This window comes from Cervus canadensis, chromosome 22, assembly GCF_019320065.1.
Source record: "Cervus canadensis isolate Bull #8, Minnesota chromosome 22, ASM1932006v1, whole genome shotgun sequence".
Classification (NCBI taxonomy): domain Eukaryota; kingdom Metazoa; phylum Chordata; class Mammalia; order Artiodactyla; family Cervidae; genus Cervus; species Cervus canadensis.
In genome coordinates, this window is record NC_057407.1 from 24,159,712 (window position 1) to 24,184,808 (window position 25,097).

Sequence of the window (25,097 nt, forward strand, 5' to 3'; positions counted from 1 at the left end):
CTAGAAGGGGAAACTGAGAACTCAAATTCTGAGAATATCACCAGGTGCATAGGGACAAACTGCAAATCTGAAGAAAATAACTTGAGATGTCATTGTCCCCTCTGGTTTTCTTTTTATTTTTAAATTGGGCCGAAAAGTCTTCAAAACTAATGGAGAAACAAACCAAAAAACCACCCTGCCTTGAGGTCAAGTCACCCACCACCCACGACATGCTGTGATAATGCTATTAACAGAGCTCACAGAGGCACTGTTAGTAACGGGTGTTTGTTATTGCAGCCACACATGCACAGACCTGGCTTGACGCACTGTCCCCCTCAAGTTTGCACTTTAAAGGGACATGACTTTGGCAGGAAGCAAAGTACCAAGACTAAACGGAGACAAACGGAGTTGTACCAGAGCAGAAATCCAATAGGATGGAGCACCTAGCCGATGTTAGCCAGCAAGCGACCTGGACCACTGGTCCTCAGACTCCTTGTGGGTAGGTCATTTGGAGACAGAGCTGAAGCATGTTTCAAAGCCTGCACAGCCCTTCCCATCTCCCATCGTGTTCCATATAACTAACAAATGTGCTTGGGGAAAACAACAAATGACATTTTATTTAATGAAGAAGGTGGATCAGTTCTGGAGTACATACTTATGATCCATTTTAATAGGAAGACTCATGATTCCGAGTTCCTGGAATCACCCGGCTTCCTATTTGTCTCAGCCCGTGCACCATGCAGAGGGTGGTAGTTGTGTTTCTCCACTCTCTGCTGAAACCCCCAACATCTGGATGAGACAGGACAACCACCCCTGCAAGAATTCAAGGGCAGTGAAGGCAAACAGCTCTGCACTCAGATTTTAATTAGATTCTCCACCAGCCAACAGTAAACATATTATTTTAAATTAAAATTTAAAAATTTCAGATGGAGATAGGTAGAGTAGAGGAAGGACACAGATAAGATGGAAAGGGCATTGCATGTATATTTTTTACTCCTCACACCTCTATTTTCCCCCCCAGACATTTATTTCTACAACCATATGCTTCTTTTAAAAATGTGGAGACCTTCTGAGACAACTGCTATGATTGATACCCTGCTCAGGACCTTGCAAAGGTCTGTCTATGGCAAGAATTTCTCACACTTCATCCTGTCAAGGGGCTTCTTTGCAAATGTCACCTATGCATGAAGTTGTCTGCCTGTAAACGTGCTATCAGAATGGAAGCTGAAGAGTTAAAAAAAAAAAAAAAAATCCCAACCTTCAGGAAGGGAAAAGCTACCCAATAAAGTCCGTCCCCAATTAAGACTTTCATTACCTGAAGCGGAAAGCATGACAAGCATTTCTGTTAATGAGATTCTGGCTCGTCTTTCCCCTCTCCAGAGAACAGCCACCCCAGGAAACGCTGGGGAGCAGAAGTGACCACACTCACCGAACGTCGTGCCGGCCTCGGGCCTGCTCACCGACGACACGATGACGAAGCCGAAGCCCTCGTTCTCGCCGCGCCGGATCTCCACGTCGTAGGGCTGGACCACGGTGCTGACCACACCGCTGCCGCCGCCGCCGCCGCTGCCGATGCCGCTGGTGCTGCCGCTGCCCGAGCTCACCGTGTTCAGCGAGTTCTGGCTGCCCTGCGGGGTCCGCTTCTCCTCCGTCAGCGAGGCCGGCTGGTTGCTACTGTGATGGGATGAGGCTGGCGAGGGCACCTCGTTCTCGGTTTTGGGGGCTGTGCAAGAGACGTACCTGTTGGTTACCCGCCTCTGCAAGAAATGTGCCCTGTCACCCCTTCCCCCTTCCCCCATCCACTCCACAACCAAATCAAGAGAGTGACAGCTACGACAGCACCTGGCCTCACATAACTGAGACAGGAACTGAAAACCACTCTGATAAGTATTTACCATTCAGGATCTACAGACATCGATACCATGGGAGAACAACAAAGGGGACACCCAGACTCTGTTACATTTAGGGCATACTGTGTATCAGCATCTGTATTTGGACTCAAATCTGCAGTAAGACTGGCCCACTCTGAAGTATTTCCTGCTTCATAGATTGAAAAATGACCCCTTGACATTATGCTAAGTGAAATAAGTCAGACAGAGAAAACAAATATTGCATGGTATCACTTAAGTGTAGAATCTAAAAAATATAACCAACTAGTGCATTAACAAAAAAGAAGCAGACCACACATACAGAGAACAAACTAGCAGTTATCAGAGAGCAGAAGATGGGGGGAAGGGGTAGGGGAGTAAGAGGTATAAACTATTAGGTATAAAATGAGCTATAAGGATATATTTTACAATGTTCCAATGTAGCCAGTATTTTAAAATAACTATAAATGGGCTTCCCTGGTGGCTCAGATGGTAAAGAACCTGCCTGCAATGCAGGAGACCTGAGTTTGATCTCTGGGTTGGGAAGATCCCCTGGAGAAGGGAATGGCTACCCACTCCGGTATTCTTGCCTGGAGAATTCCATGGACAGAGGAGCCTGGCAGGCTACAGTCCATGAGGTTGCAAAGAGTTGGACATGACTAAGTGACTTTCACTTCATTTCACAAATGGAGTATAACCTTTAAAAATTGTGAATCACTGTATTATACACTTGTAACATGTATAATATTGTACAGCAGTAAGACTTCAATGAAACAAACAAAAACAACCCACTGAAGGAAGCATAAGATGTGGCCCACCATCTTTGCCTCGGAGACGTATCTGCATTCAAGTTGTCATTGCTCTCAAGTCACATTTCTGCTCAGCTTTGCAAACAGTTTTGCTTCTGCTTTTTCCATCAGAGAGACTGTAAGTTGACAGCACCATTATGATGTCCCTACTGCAGGATTCCTGACAACACCTGTCAGAGGTATACTTCGCTTTTCTCCCCAGCTTCCAGATGTCAATGATCCACTCTGATCACACAATTGGATACATTAACCTCCCTCAGAATTCATTTTATCAAATTCCAGTTTTATTGCTTTATTAAGTGACAGGGTAAACTACTCCTAGATAGCCACAAAAGTGGGTGGGACCACTTATTTTTCATGCCAAAAACAAAATATGGGTTCAGATTTGGGATAAGACTACTAAATTTATTCCCTAAAGCATCTCCTTTCATAGATTTCATTTTATGGTAGGAATATACAGAACCTAAAAATTATTACTGTAAGCATTTTAGATATATACTTCAGTGGCATTAAGTATAGAAACACAGTTGTACAACCATCTCCACCAGCTATCTCCAGAACTTTTCATCTTCTGAAACTGAAGTTTTGTATTTTTTAAACACTAATCACTTTCCCTGGCAACTAATCACTAATCACCAACCCCTGGCAGCCACCATTCTTTCTGTCTGTATATTGACTACTCTAGGCACCTCATGGAGGTAGAAGCATACCATTTTTGTCCTTTTGTGACTGGCTTATTTCACTGAGCCTTATGTCTCTCCAAAGATTTAATAGGCCTTTTTACCCAAGAGCTTAAAACCCCCAATATTGAAGATTTTAAAAAATAAATCTGAAACAAAAATCTCATTGCTCTATTATTTTTATTTGAACCAGTGAAATAAAAGTCTTCAACTCAGAGACTCTTCAACTCATCTTAAAAGTCATTTCTGATTGCTGTTGGCTACATGGGACACTACGTTATCCCGACGCCATAAATGAGCTCTCAGGACATAAATGATTAACACTGCTTTCCATGGCGGCAATAGGTAGTAGGGCTCTCATACTGGACCCTGATGTCTTAATTCTTTTGAAATTAATTATATACCATTGAAGTGAGTTCTACTAATTTTTCCTAAACAAGGAGCCAGTTGATTTTATTTGACAAGTAGCTGTTTCACTAGTACTATAGCTATGGAGAGTTCATGAAATTTCATGCCATACTTTTTCGGTAATTCCACTGATATAACATGGAATTTTTTTCTTCTGCATTCTGGGTTGTCTTGAATACTTGGAGGTGGGGGCTGCCAACAAAGGTGATGAATGAATGTGAAAGGAAGACACTCAATGGACTGTCTCAAAATGGCAGATCCTAACACAGAAATAAACCATGATTCCCAAGGATGGCAAGAAAGGAAGGCTAAAATCAGCAGGCAGTTGGAGGGAGTAGAGAATTGCCAAGGGTTTTACAAAACAGGTTACATTTGAGTTAAGGATGTACAGGACTTCCAGGTGTAGAGGAAGAAATCAAAGATAAGCCAAAACTGGCTAGCCATACGGCTTTCTTATAGAGAAAAAGTAAAAAACTAAAATAGTTTAATACATATGGCTGTCAACAAGAGAGTAACTTTTTTATAAGCTTATTTGACAGCATGAAACTGATTTTTGCTCTCCTATTTGGGTGCTACAATTCACCTGTCACAGTGACCTCTTTTGTTGAGAATTCTCATCAAATGAAGACAACGACTAAGTTCTGGTTGGCAAAGGGATGGAGGGACATAACATATATATTCAACTAGCTTTCTTCTAAAAGCCTTTGCTGGATATGCACGGCTGGCACATTAAAGTACTTTTGAGTGACAGTAGTTTTGGAGGGTTTGAGAGAAGCAAACCATCTGGAAATTCTGTGCTTAATCACATTTGCAAACATTTGCTAAAATAGATGCTTGAGAAGGCAGACACAGGAAGGGGGCCTCTTCTGTGCATAAAGTGACAAGGTAATGTCTAAAGGAATGAATGAAAAACATACCCGCAAACACCACTTTACGCCGCACTGTCAGATTGACGTGGCCTTGCTTGGCGGCTTGTTGCATAAGCTGGACCACAAGCTGGTGTGATTTTCCAATGACTGGTGTCCCATCCACACAGATTAATTCATCCCCAGACCTCAGACGGCCATCCGTATCAGCAGCACCCAGTGGTACGATGTGACCAATATAAATCTGTTGAGTAATTAGATGATAGATGAAACACTAAGCTTTGGGTTTACTATTGCAGGCACACCTTGGTGATATTGTGGGTTCAGTTCCAGATCACCGCAATAAAGCAAGTATCACCACAAAGCGAGTCACATGATTTTTTTTCCCAGTGCATATAAGTTATGTTTACCCTATCCTATGCTGGTAGTTTTGATTTCCCAAGTGGCACTAGTGGTAAAGAATCTGCCTGCCAATTCAGGAGACCTAAGAGACATGGATTTAAACCCTGGGTCAGACAGATCCCCTAGAGAAAAAAACGGCAACCTGCTCCAGTATTCTTGCCTGGGAAATTCCATGGACAGGGGAGCCTGGTGGGCTACAGACTAAGGGGTCACAAAGAGCTGGACATGACTAAGTGCTCAAACAAACACAGATCCTGTAGTGTAGTAAGTGTGTGATAGCATTATGTCTAAAAAGGTACATACCTTAATTGAAAAAAAAAACTTAAGTGTTAAAAAATGCTAACCATCATCTGACAATGGAAGGTTGGCACCAAACTTCAACTTGTAAAAAAAAGGAATTTTTGCAAATCTTAATGAAACAAGGCTTGTCTGTGCAATGATGGCCTTCACATCTCTGAGCAAAATTCAGTCCATTCATTTGTGTCTGCATCCGTGCCCCTCACTGGGTTCTAGCTGCTGTGCTAGGTGGTACAATAATTCTTAAATGGTGGAAAAAAATAACTTTTTGTTGTTTGGTTCCTTGACATTTTTCTGTGGTTTGCTGATGACGCATTCTTTTTTCCCCTTTGCAGAAATCAATCATTTTACTCCCTTCAGAGGCAAAACTTTTTCTCCTTTTCTATCTACCTATAAGCCTTCTGTTCAGAAAATTCCGATAAGTATAACAGTAATACAACTTTTCTTTAAAGGTCAGCATGTGCCTAGCAATAGGGAATGCATGATAAATATTGTTAAATGAAAGGGTGAATCAAACAAAGTCTGGTTGGGTATCCCTATTTCCATAGTCTATAGCATTGGCATGCAGAGCAGGTATTGTTAGATTAACCAATCACTGAACTTCACAGGTGGCACAGTGGTAAAGAATCTGCCTGCAATGCAGGAAACACAAGAGACACAGGTTTGATCCCTGGGTCAGGAAGATCCCCGGGAGAAATAAATGACAACCCACTCCAGTATTCTTGCCTGGAAAATACCACGGACAGAGGAGGCTGGCGGGCTACAGTCCATGGAGTCGCAAAGAGTTAGACACAACTGAGTGACTGAGCACATCACAAACTTTAGCTAAAACATCTGTGTTTTCCTTCCTTTCTCACTAGGTAATAATGCACAACGGTCTTTACGTGACATGTATCTTATACAAAAAACTTTGGTAGAAGAGTGGTTAAGAATATGGACTCTGGAATCACAGCCTTTCCAGTCCCTCCATTTACTAACTCTGTGATCCCAGGCAAGATCACATTAACCTTTCTGTGATTTCATGATTTGAAAATGGGGGTAAATTCATAGATTTGATGCATACATGAGAAGGATGTATGTTAAAAGCCTTTAGCATAGCAACTGGCACATAGTAAGCACACAAAAAAATGATAACTATTTTTATTATGATGAGGAAAATTTGAACAATACTTATCTTTAGTTCTTTTTTCCCCTTTCAAAAGAATCCCGTGGTGGTCTCCTCAATGTATTCTAAAGTTGAGGCCCGGAGAGATTAAATGTCTCCTGATCCTTGTTCAGGGTTCTTTCTCTAATTTTGTAAAGAGTGGTCCTACTTTCTCTAATCTCTCATAATGCCTTGTCAAGTGCCTTCTAAGTCCTAGCTGCTCAATATACAAAGCCAACGACCTGCTGGCAGATTTAACAAAACTGGCCAGAAGGATCAGGCCATTGTGTTCTCAGCTGATGTCTATTCCTATTTTGCTTTTTTTGGTTTCCATTTCTTTGATAGGGAGCTACAGATGCTGCAGCTGCCACCCTCCACAAACATGAATACACACTTTTTAGAAAGGATCTAGTCTCTTCTTCCTCGAGACAGAAAGAGCGCCACAAAATCCAAAGAATAACTCCCACTGGTTAAGATGAAAGAGCCAGAGAAGATATATATATATATAAAAATATATAAATATAACTGAATCACTTTGCTGTATAACAGAAATTAACACCAACATTGTAAATCAAACTTTTTTTTTTTCCCCCAAAAGATGAAAACAGTTTTGGGCACACCGAGTGGGACTCAAATCTTGGTGATCTGTCACTGATGCCAATTGGTTTTGAATTCTTAGAAATTAGTACTGTGAGGGACAGGACGGGGCAGGGAGACAAGAGACTCACAGGTTCCCCTGGTTCATTGCCACCCAGAATCCTAAATCCAAATCCAGTCTCTTTTCTCCAGAGGAAGATGTCCTGTTCTTGATAATCTGGAACTGCAGAGAAGGGAGAGGAAGAGAGAGATTATTTCTCTGATAAAAGAATCAGAGCCCTAAGGCGAACACAGTGACAGGACCAATACTGATGGTGCTTGAATGGATGACAGCTTTCAAACACAGACAAGCAAACAAAATAATCTGGACAGGTGAAATAAAAGAGGACAGTGAGCGGAAATAAATGGTGGGGACAGTCATTGAGCCTGAAGTGTTTTTTTTTCCAAAGGACTAATCACTGTCTGATAATTCCTCATCAAGAAATTATCCCTGATGAAGGCTGCAGTCAGCGCTCGCCATTCTCCTGGGTATTGTTGCAAGAGGAATTTAGTAAATTAAAATTATCATGCTCTGTACCACAAAGTGGGTGCCCATATCTGAGGAAGGAGTTCATGCTAAGTCAGACTGACCTCTGATGCGGAGTCGGGGGATGAGGATTCAGTAGACCTCTTAAGTGCCAATGTTATCAACTACAAGATGAAAAAAAAACTTATGGCAAAAACTAAAAAAAAAAAAATCACTTCTGTTTTTCCTTAAAGTAATCAAGACTACTAGCACACTGATAATATGATCTGTTAGGTCATTTTTGCCAAATAAGTTACTCTCAAACATCCTAATATTTCCCAATTTAGGACATTTATTATGATTTCACTACTATTACCAAAAAGTAGCCAGTCTTCTATATCCTTAAGATCAATGGTGACAACAAACTGTTCTACATAAATGAACTATATTTCATCACTAAATGAGTTTTTTACTCCATGATTTGCCTATAATATTTCAACATTGTAAGTACTAATTTATTATCCAATAACTTGATATTTTACTTTCAAAACGCAGTAATAGTCCAGGGTTTTGAAATGGAAAGCTCATTTTTTGTTTAAAGAAAAGCAATTTCCATAAGACCATGCTTACTGTACATGAGACTGTCCTATACACCATTATGACTTAACTAAGGAAATAAAAAAAGGTTATTCCTATTTAATTCTTACTTAATATTCTAGTGTATTTGTAGTGTGTTTTATAGTCTATGAAATGACAAATCTTTTATTTAAAGAGAAAAAAAATATAATTTAGTGGCTGTGAATCCTAAAAGAGATTTTCAAATACTGCTCTGCAGAATTTCTGGTTTCTTTAATTCCTTGGCTTTGGGGCTGAAGGAGTGTGTAGATACTAAGAATTTAATTTCCACCTTCTCTGATTTTGTACAATGGGATAGGAAAGAAGAAGGTGGTTATTCAGATTTCAAGCAGGTGACAGATGTCCCATTTTGGGGACTCACCCATGAGCTTAAAATGTACAGTGAATGAATATGCCAAGAGAGAGGAAACTAAATGAACAGGTAAATACAAGTCAGAGGAGTCTGAATCCAATATTTGTGCTTGAGCTACCTTAATGCTGTGCTTTCAATGAATCTTCTTATCCAACGCATTTTTATAATAATTGCCGGGGCTAAGCTGTAAGACGCCATGGTACATGGAGTTAAGCTACATCACAGTACTCCCAGAAACACAATTTGAGAATGATATTTTCTTGAGCGTGCTAAGGTAACAATATTTTCTTTCTGTTTGAGTAGCTGGCTAAAGGGTATTTGCTGTAATAGCCTCATTGAAACAACAAATTAAATCAAGTTGAGTCTCCATCTTAGGTTCACTCAAGCAGGAGGATTATTACCAAAATAGACCATGGGTGCTTTCCAGCCAATACAAGGTTCTTGGCAGAGTCTGCCTGAAAATAGTTGAACTTTTCTGTGAACAAGGAAAGACCTCTGCAGAGATCTCCAGCCCAGACCAATTTTTATTTTTTTTGCAGCATCATTTAACACCAGAACACTTGCCCATCCTATAGTGACACCAGATGTAGCAACAGACTTAGGCTTATCAAACAGTTTAACCCACTGGAAAAAAATTTGTTCTCAGAAATAAGCAAATGACAAATTTACTTAAAGAGTGTCTGACTGAAAATGAAGATGCCCAATGACAGACCCCAAGGATGCAGAAGACGCAAACAATGAACCTTCAGGAAAACACACACAAACACAGATAAGTTACAAAGAAAGTCTTTTGGCTCTTGAACTTGAGCATTTTGACAATTATATTCTTCTACCAACCAAATACTATGTACCACATATAGAACTTTGGTGATCAATCAGTACTGAAACATATTACAGAATTATTTTATCTTCTTTGTCCTCTGCTGCCACTTATTCCCAATGGCATTAAAGTTTCTAAACTACTCCCCCCCAAATGTTTTTCTGTTCTTTTCTTTATTTCAGGAAGATTTTATTAGAATTAAGTTTTTAGGAGGTAGCAGGGTAGAACCAACTTTCTGATATTACTATCACCTTTTTATTTTCCCAGTCTAAATCAAGAAGAGCTAGGAAAATCTCATCCAGCTCTCTTTACTTCTAAGCCCTGGCACACGGGACAGGAAGAGTAGCTCATTCCCTTTGGTAATTCTACTAACAACCCAATAGAGCAGTCAAAAGACTTCCTTTGATAATTAGAGACAATGGAATCACCAGGTTTGCAGAGAACCCTCCTGGTGTCTCCATTACTATAGACACACAACATATTTGCAGACTTGGTTACAACATGCCTATCACTCTTTACTTCACCTTGTCTTTGATCTAGGCTTGGTCAACAAGAGAGTCCCAAACACTTCAGTTCTTGGCATCCCTCTTTCTTCCCTCCTTTTTCTGAGTTTCTTCCCACCCCCGGACCAATGGGAACATCAAACAAAATGAATAATAATAGAGAAATGAAAGTTTTCAGTGGATCCTTACTCTGACATTCTCCAAAATTCGTGGAATTGATTTCTCTCTCTCTTTCACCCTTGCTCAATCCCGATGCAGGCGAAGGTGACATAGCTGGAATATTAATGTCACAATTTTGCAAAGCTTAATGTATGTGCTTTCTCTTACTTCATTTTAATTTAGTTTTGATTGATAAGGAATGTGCAGTTAAGCTTTCACAGTAAAGGTCAAGGCTGCTGTGGATTTTAAAAGACTATAGTTTGAGTCTTTTCTTTTTCATGGTACTTTTCTTGTCAAAAAGCTAGAATTTACAACTGTACTATTGAGAATTTCATCGAACCAGCATTACCATCTTAAGACTCTTTCTATTTAATTATACTCTAAAGTACCCATTCTCATATGACCTTGTTTGAATCATGTCATGAACTTGAGATTTATCTAAACCACTTACTTCCTTTTGAGAAAAATGTAAGCATGCTTTTGTCATTTAAAATAATATCAAGTTTCTGATGGGATTAATTCTTGGACTAATACCTGTTCAGATGTATTCTTGGCGGTTCAACCAAAATACTCTTTTATTTGGTGACACAAGTCATCAGACGTGGCCAAGAGTTGAACAAATACACAAGTAAGAACTGTCACAATAGCTCTTAAAATCTAGAGCTTCCAAGCTTCTTAAACCATGATAAAGGAGCTGTATACCAATTCAAGCTCAGTAAGCATGTCTCTCAAGGGACAGGTGTACGCTGGTTAATATGACAGCTCTGTCATTTTTTCTTTCCCAACTCTCTTGTGAACAGGTAAAGTTTCAAGTGAAAGCTTTAGATTTTCTTTTGTAGTAAACACTAGTGGATACCAGCTGCTCTTCCTGAACATTTACAAATAATTGACTTCATCAATGTCATTTTTTAAAGATATGCACAACTGCCATGTAATCTAGAAAAAATACAAAACAGGCAAAGTGGCTTTTAAGGGACTTCCATGCTTGTTTTTAACTGAACATTTAAGTTCATCAAAGGGATTTATTAACACATCTGTAATTCAGATTGATTCATCTGGATACTGATGTTTTGACAAACGGCCATATCAAGAATGTGGTATTCACAGTATTCAGACCATGTGAAGGAATTGGATCAGAGACTTGGTTAAGAATCTTCACACTGCCCCTCACAATAAAATGAAATATAAGGAAAATATATTTCCCCCTCAAAAGGGGGATAAATTAAGGGTACAATGAAGGTGCTACCATTGACTTTAATTTTCTTGTTTTTCCTGGAGTAGTTTGCCTTGCGGGGAAGGGCAGGGAATCACACCTAATGAGGCTACATGTTGTAATTTTTCCTTTTTTCAAAAAAGCAGATTAAAAAACAGCCTGTGGGAATGGCAGAAACTGATCTGGAATAAAGCAAAATACTGATTAAAAGACAAGACTAATGTAGGTTCATTCAATAGGTACTGTGAAGAAAAAAAAAAATCTGTGATACATACTGAGTAACTATCATGGAGAGAGAAATCTTATCATTACCCTCATTTAGTCGTGAGGAAGAAATCCATCTGAATTTTAACATCAATTAGGTTCTACAATCACTCAATTATGGAGCCTCTAATCATCAAAAAAAACAAAACTGCTTCTCATTTGTGAGAATGAGACATCCTTAGATGTCCTAGAAAGTCAAGGCCTAAAGAGGCACCATTCCCAATGTTTCGGTCTGCTTCTCATTCTAGGTTTTGAGCAGCTGGCTGTGGCAGAATTACAGTTTGTTTGTTTTTTTTCCTGGTAAAAACTTCTTAAAAAATTAAATACCAAAGTCTTGATATAACAGAAATACCACTTAATATAATAGAAATACCATTTCTATCAAGGTAAAAATGGCATCTGAGCTACAGCCTCATATTCCTTCAGTGTGTTAGAATTGTCTGTCAATCCATGTAGCCCTCACCAGCACGTCAGGACACAAATTGTTTTACTGCAGAAAGATTCATACATGGGAAACTCGGTCATAAATGTGTACTCTACTGAGAAAAGCAGGGATATGGTCAATAAAGCGGTATCTCCACATCAGGTGAAGTTGGGTCATTGACTGGAGGAGCCATGTGCTTGGAAATGTGAAGGGAATGTGAACATATTCCTCTTTGAAAAACATTTCTTCAATGAAATCATTGCAATCAATGAGAAGACACAGTGAGAACAGACGCCAGGTTCATGCTTAGCAATACTGCTTACAAGGGATGCTCCAAATGGAACTTCATTTCTTCTGGCCTGAATTCAGGCATACTCCAGGGGTCTTTCTAGTCCAGAGACTAAATAAATCCTTCTCAAATTATCGGGCTTTTGCCAGCATAGTGAAGCCTTAGCCAAAAGAGTGTACTTAATTCCACATACTACTATAGTGAGAAGGTAATGATCTCTCTCCCTTGAAGAGGAAAAGGAGACAGGCGAACCCCTGGGTAACTTCTAACACTTGACCGTCACCAAGACAGGCCTTGTGTCCCCGAAGTGCTGACTTTCACCCAGCAGTGTGGCCTGCTTTCAGACAGGGTTGCTGGGTTCAGTCCCCTGTTCGGTTTGGGTCACAGAGGAGCTGCTTCAGCCAGCAAGGGAATTGCTTCCTGGCCAAGTCCGAGGGGGTGGGCAGCAGGCTGCAGCACTTCCCATACCCCCACCACCTCTGTCTTACCTCTCCAGAGGGCTGTACCGAGAGAATGCCAGCTATGACTCCAAAGGACACTTATGCTGAGGGGAGTGGGGGCCAGGAGGATGGACAGAATGACTCCCTTCTCTATTCCAATTTTAATCAGACTCTTCAGCAGACCCTCGTTAAACATGCTCTCCTACCCAATGACAACAAAGTGCATGTACTTTATAGTTACTTTGTCCTGACCACACTTACGGAAAAAATGTCAGTAAAATCAACAGCTAAAAAAAAGGGAGAAGGGGGGTCTATTTGCACACCCTAAGATTAAAGCATTTTTAGGAACTTGGATTTAGTAAGATAAATGAATATTATTTGTGGTGAACAGTCTTTGGAAATCATCTCACAATAAAAAGCAAAAAAAAAAAAAAAAGAAAAAGTCCAGGGACTATTTAGTTTATCAGAGCCAATAAGACATCAGTAGATCACATTTATCAAAAAGGTGAAGCTGAAGGAACACACACAACTACAGTATAAACAATTAAAGCGCAAACACCCACTGCTTTTTTTTTTCCTTTTTGAAGGGAAGGCTTAGAAAGACTAATAACAGTTAAAAACATTACGAGTATTCTTAAAAACCAAGAGACCACTAAGAAAGCACCAAATTTCTTCTTATTACTCTTGCAATCCACACCAATTGTATTTATGTTCTATTGTATATGAGAGCCCTTTCACAAGACAGGAGCTCGAAGGAGGCCACCATCTCTACGCAGGAAAGCATTAATGAGGCAGTAGCTCATATCTGCCACTTCTTCTAACAGAAAGGAAAAATAAATCCATTTCCCCCCCAGGCCCTTCATCTGATGACCATCCATGACTACCCCACCCCACCCAAACAGATGACAGAACAGAGTCTCCATGAATATCCAGCAGATTCTATCACTGCTCTGAGATGCTGTCACCTTTCACCTGGATTCATCTCTCTCCTGTTCACACACTGACAATCTATTCTCAACAACCCTCAAGACAGAGTTGGAGCACCAAGATGGGGTCCAGGCAAGACAGGAGCCAGGGGGCTACTCACGTCGATTTTCATACATGCTCCTGGACTGGGCCCAGATTTTAAAGGGATCTGGTTTTTTCTGCCCAGAATTGTCGGTCTGATCTGGAGCCGGGGCCTCGGCGGGTGGGAACTCGGGCAGCACCTGTGTGCTGTGGCTGGGGGAGGCAGCGTGCAGGCTTCGGTGGCTGGCGACACTATGCTGGGAACTATTCTGGCTGTCTTTTCTTTCCAGTGGTTGCTGAAAGGAAGCAAGTGAAATGGGCAAGAAGAGAAGATTATTATTGGTTCCTTGAGTGGGTGTTTTCCATCAGCTTGTTTTTGTTCACCACTTCTGTGCACACATACATAAATTTATCAACAACATTTTGGCTTCCACCTTCGTCAGGCTCATGCTGAATGCAGATAAATCTCCAGGTGATTGACAGACTGATAGAGGGGTGGGCCAGATAGAAGGACATCATCACAAAACATACTGCTTTCAGGGCTGGAGCAGAAAACAAATCCAATTTCCATCACAGGTTCTCAGCTAAGACACCAGGCTTGTTTATTATGAGATGTATCTGACATCTTCATTTTTTTTAATTACAAAGAATTTTATTCAGTAGTTAAATCTTTCTATCTTAATACTTGCATAAACATCATCATTTTTAAACCAAACATCTGACAGAAAATATCACTCATGGTTTAAATAGAAGGCTAAAATATCCAAGAAAGTAAATCAGGGCTAACAAGGTTCCTTCAGATCCTGCATTTTCCATCTTTCAATAATAAAATACTCAACCTCTAGTTAAGGGTTTACTATCAGTCTTTCTAGTCTGTAAGAAACAAGGATCAGATCTTTAACAAAGAAACCATGCCTAGCATTATGTGTGTGCTTGTACTTACAACTATATAAATAACTACTATCTGAAGAGCTCTCATAATTCTTAGTGAATCAGTTTTGCAGGCATCACATTTCACCTCTGATCTCCTGATAACTACTGTTGGTTGAAAACCAAGATCCAACTTTATATATGGGTTGACCTCCAAGGCTCAGCCTTCTTAGATGTGCAGTAACTTGTCCAAACTCCAAGCAGTAGTCAAAGGCACAGAGTTTCACTTGAATTTCAGTTAAAATAAGCAAGTTTCCTGTTCCTTAAAATCTGCTCAGCAAAATACCCTTCCCATTTTACGAGATGCTCTTTGTAGGAAGGACCACTGAAGGGACAGCAAAATCTAGTGGGAGGAAAAATACTGGATGGGAAATAAAAATAATTTCTGCTCTTATTTTCTCCAGTGAAAGATGTGATAAGCCCAGGTGTGTGTTCTCCTCATTCAAAAGAAAAATCCTGGAGTCCTGTCTCTCCTACAACAGTGTCACTACACTTACAGTAAAAGGGCATCTCCAGCTTGTGTTATAGATTCCGTGTAGCCTATCAAGTAGTTTATAAGATCTCTGACCTAGACATTCCAGTTCCCTAATGTTCTTATAGTATCAAACTCTTGCCCTTGGTCTCACAATCAGTCCTATCACATCATTCTTCCTTGCTCTCTCCCCAGGTTGCCTCCAACTTTTATTCCCATCTCAATAGAAATTTCCAAGGTCCCTCTCATTTACTTCTTAGGTCCCTCTATTTCTTCCCTTTCCAGTCCTTGCTTTGAAATAAGCACCAAAGTAAGGTAAAGGAGGACAAAAACTTAATGTTCCCTTCACTGTTCCAGATTACAGATCTGAAGATAGGTTTTAGTAAGGACTCAAAGTGGAGGAAAATGGGGCATGTGTTTCATGAAGGTAAAATACATGCTTTAAAATTATACTTGGTGTGGCCTGTGGGAGAAACATGAGGAACATATTCTAAACTAGCAAAGAAGTCTTGGTAACCAATGGTATGAGAGGCTTCATTCACTCAGACTCAAGGGAAAAGCTGATGAAGAGGTCAGGAAAACACACTGGCAAGGACAACCATCACCATTACCCCACATCACCATGTTCCCTTGTGAGGACCAAGGGCTCAGCTCAGACCTGGATGGATCAGCATTCCACAGACTTGGGACAGAACCTGGTTCTGCTAACTTCCAACAATGTCCCCCACCAAGGTGAATTCAGCTCTCAGGGCCAGGCATCCCCTTTCTATTTCCTGAGAAGGTCAATACTGCCTTCTTGCTTCCCCTAGAGACATGCTGAAGATGTTCAGAGTCAGAAAAACGTTAATGACAGATACAACTCCTATCCCCTTATACACATGTATGGGAATGTTTTTCTCTTCACAGCAGTCTTCACAATGGTCTCCATTATAAACAAATATGTGCAGTGTCAGTCCATTTTGGGTGTGTAAACATCCCAGCATAAACAGAAAATATGTTGGACTCAGGGGGAATTTTTCCCCCTCTTATATTTTCCTGTACTGCCTACTTCTTACTTGCAAAATGCACAGAGAATGTTTTTATAATCCAGACCAAATGTAAACCTGTTTTCACTTAGAAATGAACCTTAGTAAGGGAAATTAATGGGACTGTAACTTTCTACTTTTTACAATTTTGTTTCCGCCCTCCTAGAAAGAGGTGGGGGAGAGGGCTTCCCTGGTGGCTCAAATGGTAAAGAATCTGCCTGTAATTCAGGAGACAGGGGTTTGATCCCCAGGTTGGGAAGATCCCCTGGAGAAGGGCATGGCAACCCACTCCAGTATTCTTGCCTGGAGAATCCCCATGGACAGAGGAACCTGGCAGGCTACAGCCCATAGTGTTGCAAAGAGCTGGACACAACTAAGTGACTAACACGTGGAAGGGGAGGAAAATGATATTTTAAAAGTGAAAGCAACATGTATATTACCATATGTGAAAGTTACCAGTCCACGTTTGATGCATGAAACAGGGCACTGAAAGCTGGTGCACTGGGACAACCCTGAGGGATGGGATGGGGAGGGAGGCAGGAGGGGGTTCAGGATGCACACGCATGGCTGATTCACGTCAATGCATGGCAAAAACCACTATAATACTGTAAAGTAATTAGCCTCCAATTAAAATAATTTAAAATTATTTTAAATAAATTAAACTTAATTTAAAAAAATTAAAAAAAAATAATCAGCTGAATTAATAAATAAGTGAAAAACTTAAATAAGTACAAGTGAAAGCAAATAATTCAATAGATGAAGAACCTCTGGGTTTACCATGAGAGTTGCATCCCTCTCTTCAAATGCCCTCCTTTTCCCGGTTTTTCAAACGAGTAGCAGATGCCAGGTGTGGGTTCCGACCATCATCACCAAGTTCAGTTCACGGTTCGAGCCGGACTCAGACTCTGGAAGCTCTCACATCCTTTGGACAGAAGCGCCTCTTCACGGACTCTCTCTGGGACCCTGTGCAGTCCACTGCAGGATTACCTGAGGGAAACCTCACACCCTTCTTCCTCTTGTCCTGGGGTTACTGTGTAACCTCTCGAAATGTAACCTCTTCCAATCACTGCCTCTTCCTAAACAAGAGAAAAGTATCTTTCCCGCAGTCCTGTCCCACTGAAAGAGTTTGGACATTTCTCCAACAGAGAACACATGTGCTCTCACACACATGCCCACAAAGGCATGCACAGAGATTCTGTCCATCACCTCAGGGGTTTCCAAGACCCTCTGATGGCCATCCCAGTGTAACAGATCTGACACGGAGGATCTGGAAATCTTGTGTTTAACTGAAGAGACAGCCTCACCGTAACCAAAGAGTGCAAATGAAGTTTACTGGAAATGGCTTGGGCCATTTAAAAAATTTTATCACCTTTTCTCAACTTTCCCATAAAGGACACATTTAGGTCCAATTTATCACAAAATGACAGATATGATCTGGACTGAGTTTGCAAAACTGCCTCTCCATCAAACTGCACCTCTGCATCCCCTTTGAATCTCATCTAAACTTTGTTCCTAAATGTGGAAAATCAAAGCAAAGCAGCATCCTGAGAATATGCTCTAAAAACTATGCCACCACTAACCTATCACTATTTGGAATATTCTAACATACCCTGAGGGGCTAAACATATGAGCATCTGGAAGCTTTTTGGACTTTTCCCTGATAAGATTTAACCTTGTTTTATTTTTCTTCTCAAGTTCAATTATAAAAATGACTTAATTTGAAGATGCATTCTGTATTTAATATCTTGGCACCTAAGCTTTCTGAAGCTATGTTCGGTGGGTATGGAGAAGTTCAAAATATGCCTTTTGATTTTCTGAGAACATGTTAATTAGCTATGACATTGTCTTTTATTTGGTTAAGGTCCAGAACTGTCCAGGAGAAAAGCAATGTTTATATAGCTCTCAAATTAAAGTCATCCTGTATGCCAACAGTCTGGATTACCTCCCAGAAGACTTGGGGCATAAGAACAAATTCACTTCTGAATTTGTTATAACACAGGATCTGACTTGCATCAGAAAGATGCAAAGATAGTATGACTATCTTTCACCTCATTTTTCAATGAGAAACTGGCCCCCAAATAAGCATTAATAGTTAAAGATGTACTTTCAAGGGCTTCTCAGGTGGCATTAGTGGTAAAGAACCTGCCTGTCATTGCAGAAAACGTAAGAGATGTGGGTTGGATCCCTGGGTCTGGAAGATCCCCTGGAGAAGGGCATGGCAATCCTCCCCATTATTCTTGCCAGGAGAATCCCATGGACAGAGGAGTCTGGGTGGGCTACAGTCCATGTGGCTGCAAAGAATTGCACACGACTGAAGCGACTTAGCACCCACACACACATACACTTTCAAGTCTGCTGAAGTAGTTCTGTGCATGCTAAGAACATGGATGGTGCAAATACCCAGAACATCAATGACAGAACATCCAGAACAGCCCCTCTTGAGTAAATACCTGCCATACATTTATTCCCTCATCCAATAAATATATACTGATCACCTGCTGTGAGCCAGATTCTGAAAGATATAATGTACAAGTAAGAAAGATATATTACCTGAGAAGTTATACCTATGTATCTAGGGAAGGTGCGTGTGTGTGTGTACATGTGTATGTCAGTTCAATCGCTCAGTTGTGTCTGACTCTTTGCGACCCCATGAATTGCAGCACGCCAGGCCTCCCTGTCCATCATCAACTCCTGGAGTTTACTTAAACTCATGTCCATCGAGTCGGTGATGCCATCCAGCCATCTCATCCTCTGTCGTCCCCTTCTCTTCCTGCCCCCAACCCCTCCCAGCATCAGGGTCTTTTCCAATGAGTCAACTCTTCACATGAGGTGGCCAAAGTATTGGAGTTTCAGCTTCAGCATCAGTCCTTCCAATGAACACACAGGACTGATCTCCTTTAGGATGGACTGGTTGGATCTCCTTGCAGTCCAAGGGACTCTCAAGAGTCTTCTCCAACACCACAGTTCAAAAGCATCAATTTTTCGGCACTCAGCTTTCTTCACAGCCCAACTCTCACATCCATACATGACCACTGGATTAGATGGATATTAATCAAATAATCAAAACAGATTGATGACAACATATTGCAATGTCCTTTAGGTAAGTAGTAAGGGTGGCTTGGGCTTCCCTGGTGGCTCAGAGGTTAAAGCGTCTGCCCGCAATGTGGGAGACCCGGGTTCGATCCCTGGGCTGGGAAGATCCCCTGGAGAAGGAAATGGCAACCCACTCCAGTATTCTTGCCTGGAGAATCCCATGGACGGAGGAGCCTGGTAGGCTACAGTCCATGGGGTTGCAAAGAGTCGGACACAACTGAGAGACTTCACTTTCACTTTCACTAAGGGATGGCTTCTGGAAGAATATTCCATCGCTGAAAGCAGCATGTGCTAAGTCTGCAAAGCAAAATGGAGTCTGAACTGTTAGAAGAACTGAGAGATAGCTATGGAGGCATACTGGGGTCGGGGGGCAGGGCGGGTGAGGAGGTGGCTTGAGATGAACTTGGAGACCAAATAATGCAAGGGCCTTGTGGGCTACTTTAAGGAGTCTGGGTTTCACTCTCAGTTCTGGGGAGGAAGATTCCATTAACAAATTAAAGCAGGCATGTGCCAAGAGCCAACTTATTTCCAGAAAGTTTGGTCTGACTACTGCCTGGAGAATATGTGGGTGGGGATGGGAGTAAAAGCAGAGTACCAGTTAGGAGGCTACTATACAGAACAGGTGAAGGACCTAGGGTGGTTTACACCAAGGGAAAAGCAGTGACAAAGGGGAGGGACAAAAAAAGGCGGGGGAGGGACAACTAAAATCAAAAGACATTTTGGTGCCAGATTGACAGGCATTGCTGAAAGCTTGAATGGAGGAGAAGAGGATGAGGAGGAGGAGGAGAGGGCAGGAGGAGCGGTTGGGCAGAGGAAAAGGAGATCCTAGAGACATGGACACCTACCTGTAGGTCTCCAGCTTAAATAAATGACTGGAAAGGGGTACCACATACTGAGCAGAATATCTCCAACACAAGCTGTTGTCACTACGTGGACATTTTTGGAGCAAGATTTTTTATTTCTGAGTATCACATAGAGCCAACTAGGAAGAAAGAAATGGGTTCAATTTTGAAAACTCCTTGGAAGTCCTTGGCCACACACCAGCCTTGAACTTGTGTCATAAGACCTTCTAAAATAACACTGAACCAATCTCCCTAAAACAAATGATTTCCTTATTACTGACAGGCCAGGGAAATTGGAAAGATGCAATGGATTTTACAAATGGGAATGGGGGAAAAAGTCAGCTCATTAGTATTTCACAGAATGATTTCAAAGTGGAGGTACTTATAAAGCGAGCTGAAAATATTTGCTCGGAAGAGCAAACTAATACAGACAGCACTCAGGCGCTTAAATGATGAAAAGAATTCACATGGCTTAAAAATGACAAATCGATCCATTTTTAAAGCAAAATTATTTACAGTTCATGCATCTGCCAAGACTGAAGGCCACTGCAGCGATTTACATGGACAACAGGAAAAACTCCAAGTGCTGATGAGGTATTAGGCCAATGTCATTAAAGGTTGCTCCAAAATCAGTCTCAGATACAAGGCAAAGCAGAGGATGGTCCTTTTTATCTCTTTCTTTTTATCATTTATGGCTCTAAGTCAAATGATTTTTTCCAAAAAGCAAGAAAGAGGAGTTAATGGAGAAGAAAAGGGAGTATTGATTAATATGAAAATGAATTACGTATGTTTTAATGGAGTCTAATACAACAGTAAAGTCTATTTTGTAAGGCTCCAAAGGGCTGAGGGTACGAGCTGCTGTGAGCAATGAGAGGCAAGAAGACTTACGTAAGCAACCCTGGGCCTTCTACCATCTACTTCTCCCACTGCTTTTCCTTGTAGCTTGGACTTAGGTGGGGTGTACCATTGTCCTGCTTCCGGGTCAAGTGGCATTTGGGGCACTAAGGCAATGGGAGAATTTGAGAAAGAGGCAGCATTCAGGAGGATTCAGGCTGGGTTACCTAACTGTGTACATTACCTAACATCTCTCTCTTGTATTTTTTGGTGACTAGCTGTCAACTATGTCCTCAGCAGTCCTTTCAGGAGTAAGGGACAGAGAACAATGGGACAGAAACCTGTTATTGTTGCTACTTTCATCTTGCTGTGTTTGCTGAAGATACTTCTTTTTTTTTTTCAATAAAACAGACAACAAAGGGTAGGAAATTAGGAACCCACAGTAGTTGACAAGGTTTAAGAGTCTCTAGTTGAAGGAACAAAACATCACTGCTGTATTTTAATCCCAATACATATGGCACTTTATGGGGACTTGCCCACGTGATACAAAACGAAGAAGCGAAGTCGCTCAGTTGTGTCCGACTTTTTGCGACCCCATGGACTGTAGCCCCCCAGGCTCCTCGGTCCATGGGATTTTCCAGGCAAGAATACTGGAGTGGGTTGCCATTTCCTTCTCCATGAAGATACTTCTTTGCCCATCATTTGGTGTCCTTTAGGAAAACTTTGTGTGAGAACTTTTTTTCAAAACTAGGAAAATTCTGTCTCTTTAGTGAACACATTATGTGGTTTGTTTCTTTTTTTAATTTGAAACTAAAAGATAAGTAAATAATGTGGTTACCTACATTGCGTAGGCTGCTGGGGAACTCAGAAGAATTTCATAGCCCCATCACAGCATCTAACTCAATTTTTTAAATGGCTTTTTATGGCTTTGGATGACTACTTCACTAAGGTTATTATCATTAAGAGCTCAATGACTTTTATTATGTGTGTACTTGTTCAATGTTATATTTCTGCTTTGCTACCTTTTAAAAGTACATACTCATCAGACTTTAGGCCTCATGAGGATGGTGAGTATAGATAGATTTGACTTTTTATCTCTCCCAAGTTGTATGAGGGCTTGAATGTTTTCTGTTTTAGTTCCTGTTGTATACTAGCACTGGGTCTGGCTCATAGGAGATACCCAATAAATATCTGTTGATGGAACAAATGCATAAAAATGTTTAGTGATCTGTGACAGGGCATCCTTTTTTTGAAAGGAGCAATCAATAAATCATTTGTAGGCTCCAAGAAGGCGCCATCTTATTTATTACATCATTTCCAGTAGCTCACACCAAACCTGACACTTAGTAGTTTTTCAACACCAGCTTGCTGAATGGATGGATGAAAGGATGAGTAGATAAAAGAGAAATGTATGGATAGATGGACAGATGAAAGAAGAGAGAAAAGGAAGCAACGGTTGGGAAATGAACTATCAAACAAACCTAGGTGAACAGTGACTTCAAATTCAGGGTTTAGCGTGATACCAAGTTTTCAATTCTCACACACAAGATCCTTGTGTGCGATTTTGACAAAGAGTCTCTGTTAAACAAGTTTCCAGGCAAGATGATTAAATTGGGCCACCGAATGTTTCCCAGTGAGGGCTAAAACCTGACAGCAAATATGTCTTATTTTTGTCTCTGCCATTTGGCAGAAAAATCCCTGATGCTATGGATGTCCAGGCATTAAATTAGAAAGATTTTATTAAGATATCACCATTGTCCCCCATGAGTATATAAACCATAAATTTAACATTTACACTAAACCTAGCAGGTGAAATTGCTGATTGAGAGTAAGTTACAGAGATTATCCAGGAGGGGAAATGAGATAAAAAAGAGAAGTCCTTCTGTTCTAACAAAAACCCAACTGCTTAATTATTGAAAGCTTTAGAAAAAAAAAAAAAAGGTATGAGGGCAAAGGAAGCTGTCAGTCACATGAGCAAGCCAACAACGTTAGGAGCCTCTACAAATCAAGAACAGACACCATCCTCAGTTCAGACAGTGTATCTCAGAACTAATAGTAACTCTCAGCATATCATAACCCAGGCACAGACAGTGTGCATTTCATTCCGCAGCCTAACTGACCCTGTCTGTCACTATGGGAATGGCATTCTGGAACCAGGACATTCAACTTCCCCGTGGATTCCCTCCCATCCTACCCAAAAAAATCTCATCATCATCTGTCTCTCTGGCAGGACTTCATCAAAATTCATACTGGGAAAGGGGAACAGCTTTCAACCCACCTGTACAGAACTCCCACTGATCACAGATGTTAGCAGGGCTCTAACTGGCAACAGCAGACCTTGGCTGATAGCCCCCCAGCTTTATGCAGCAGCTGCCAGAGGGTGCCAGCAACTCTGTGAAAACCACCATCCCTGTCCTGGCAGAAAAACCAGGGAAGGACAAGCCCCAAGCTGGGGGCTGGCTCTTTTCTAACCCAGCAACACACCAGTCTCTTAGCTTGTGGTAATTAAGAGCCAGCAGACTGTGGGCAAAGCAGTTAAGAAAGCTTTTTTCCCTAGGAATGCAGCCTGAGTAATTGGTTTGCTGCTTGCTAACGACACGGCTTCCACAAAAATAAACGGTCACAGGGAATTCTTAACTGATTTGGTGACTGCGGGCCCCTATACCTGTTTGATACCCTTTGAGTTCAGCAGGAGATTCCACAGTGTGTTGGGGGAGAAAAGATGCAAATGAATCTACAAAGATCCTTTTGCACAGCAAGTTTAAATGGAATGCAAAACAACACAGAACACCTTGCTACTGATGTCATCCTGGCTGTGCCAAACTGCTCTCTCCCCCAGTATGCTCCATGTCAAGACTCCATTTCATGTGGAGTGCATAAAGTAAGTCTATGCATCACGTAGCATGCTAGGGGGCGGGGGAGAAAAAAGGATGACTCCTGATAACTCAAGCTCGTGTGACACATCTCTCAGTTGTGTTTCTATTTTTTTCTGAAGGCCGAAAAGGTTTCTGACTACGACCCAGGGATGGGGAGACACATATGCATGCATATACACACAGACGCGCGTGTGCACACACACACACAGGCTTTGGAATCTCCATAGTTCTAATACGGACACCTACCAGCCCTTCTCAGCCTGGACATTAACACAAAATGACAAGGGAGGCAGCCCCAAAGTCACATGTTCCCATCACCATGGTATCATGCCACTAGAATCACATCAATTATTGCAGGTTTTTCTCTTTGGAGAACTTAGGAGTAGGGCTTATGAATGCAGGAAGCTCCCTCTCTCATCTCCTGAATAAACTTCTGCCTCTTGCTGCCAGGCTTGGAGACAGGTGGAAAAATTCAGCTGCAGCACATAAGCTGCAAAGTTTTTAAGGGTTCTCTGCTCCCGGATGGCAGAAGGTTGTCAATTTTCCCTCCCCCACCCCCTAATATTCTAAGCCACAAGGAAACACACTCCTCTCTCAGTATCTTAGTGTTCAAGATTTGGGAAAAGTTCTTTCACCTAGATCAATTGCACAGGCACCGGAGTTCCAGATTTTGAGTTTTTAAGTAGCATTTTAATTTGTTGTCAGTGCCCTGGGAGCAGAAGCTCACCACCACCAAGCAAAACACTAGAGCCTCTAAGCTATTAGCTAACATGTCAACTAGGTAATGCATCTTCAGGGAAACCAGATTAGAAAGGACAGCATAACATTGATTTTTTTTTTTTTTAAAGAATCCTATACCTGCAGCATAATGCTGCTAAAGCCGGCAAAACAACAAAGGACATTTCCACAGAAAGGAAAATGTCTTATTCTCAGTGCTGGGGCATTTTCCATGTGAGCATGGGCATATACACAGGACAGAGTTATTCCTCCGTAAACCTACAGGCTTTACAATTTTTAAATAATTTATCATCAGTGCATAAGAAAGCTTAGGGAGGGAATCCACCCATGTGAATGGCTGGAAACACCAGTTGAGAGCAATGCTATTCAGGAAGCAGGTGGAGGGTTTTTTTTCCCTCCTCCCAAAAGAAACAATAGCATTTGTATCAAGTTAAAACATCTAAGAGACTCATGCATTGGAATGAGAGTTGTGAAGCATTTATACAGAGAAGATCACAAACGTGCATTCTTTATCCAGGCTCCTGCAGCCTGCCTACAAATCACTGGACAGTTAAAGACAAACCAGATAATACCTTCTATACCAAACGGAGCTCCAGAACTTAATAAAATGAGCCTTGGTTCTTG

General features: G+C 41.2%; 1 protein-coding gene across 16 annotated transcripts in view; it reads right to left on the reverse strand.

Annotated features, from left to right (window-relative positions):
• The window catches only part of MAGI1 (membrane associated guanylate kinase, WW and PDZ domain containing 1), a 645,788-nt gene that overhangs the window by 20,633 nt on the left and 600,058 nt on the right, over nucleotides 1–25,097 (reverse strand). For 13 of the 16 annotated variants that reach the window (XM_043441957.1, XM_043441953.1, XM_043441952.1 and 10 more), the window contains 5 exons: nucleotides 13,743–13,959; nucleotides 10,056–10,139; nucleotides 7,182–7,273; nucleotides 4,662–4,854; nucleotides 1,409–1,702 (listed from right to left, as the gene is read on the reverse strand). In XM_043441957.1, coding sequence (XP_043297892.1) covers nucleotides 1,409–1,702; nucleotides 4,662–4,854; nucleotides 7,182–7,273; nucleotides 10,056–10,139; nucleotides 13,743–13,959 — 880 coding nt within the window. The remainder of the gene's footprint in view (nucleotides 1–1,408; nucleotides 1,703–4,661; nucleotides 4,855–7,181; nucleotides 7,274–10,055; nucleotides 10,140–13,742; nucleotides 13,960–25,097) is intronic. The other 3 variants (XM_043441954.1, XM_043441963.1, XM_043441955.1) reach the window with 1 other exon arrangement.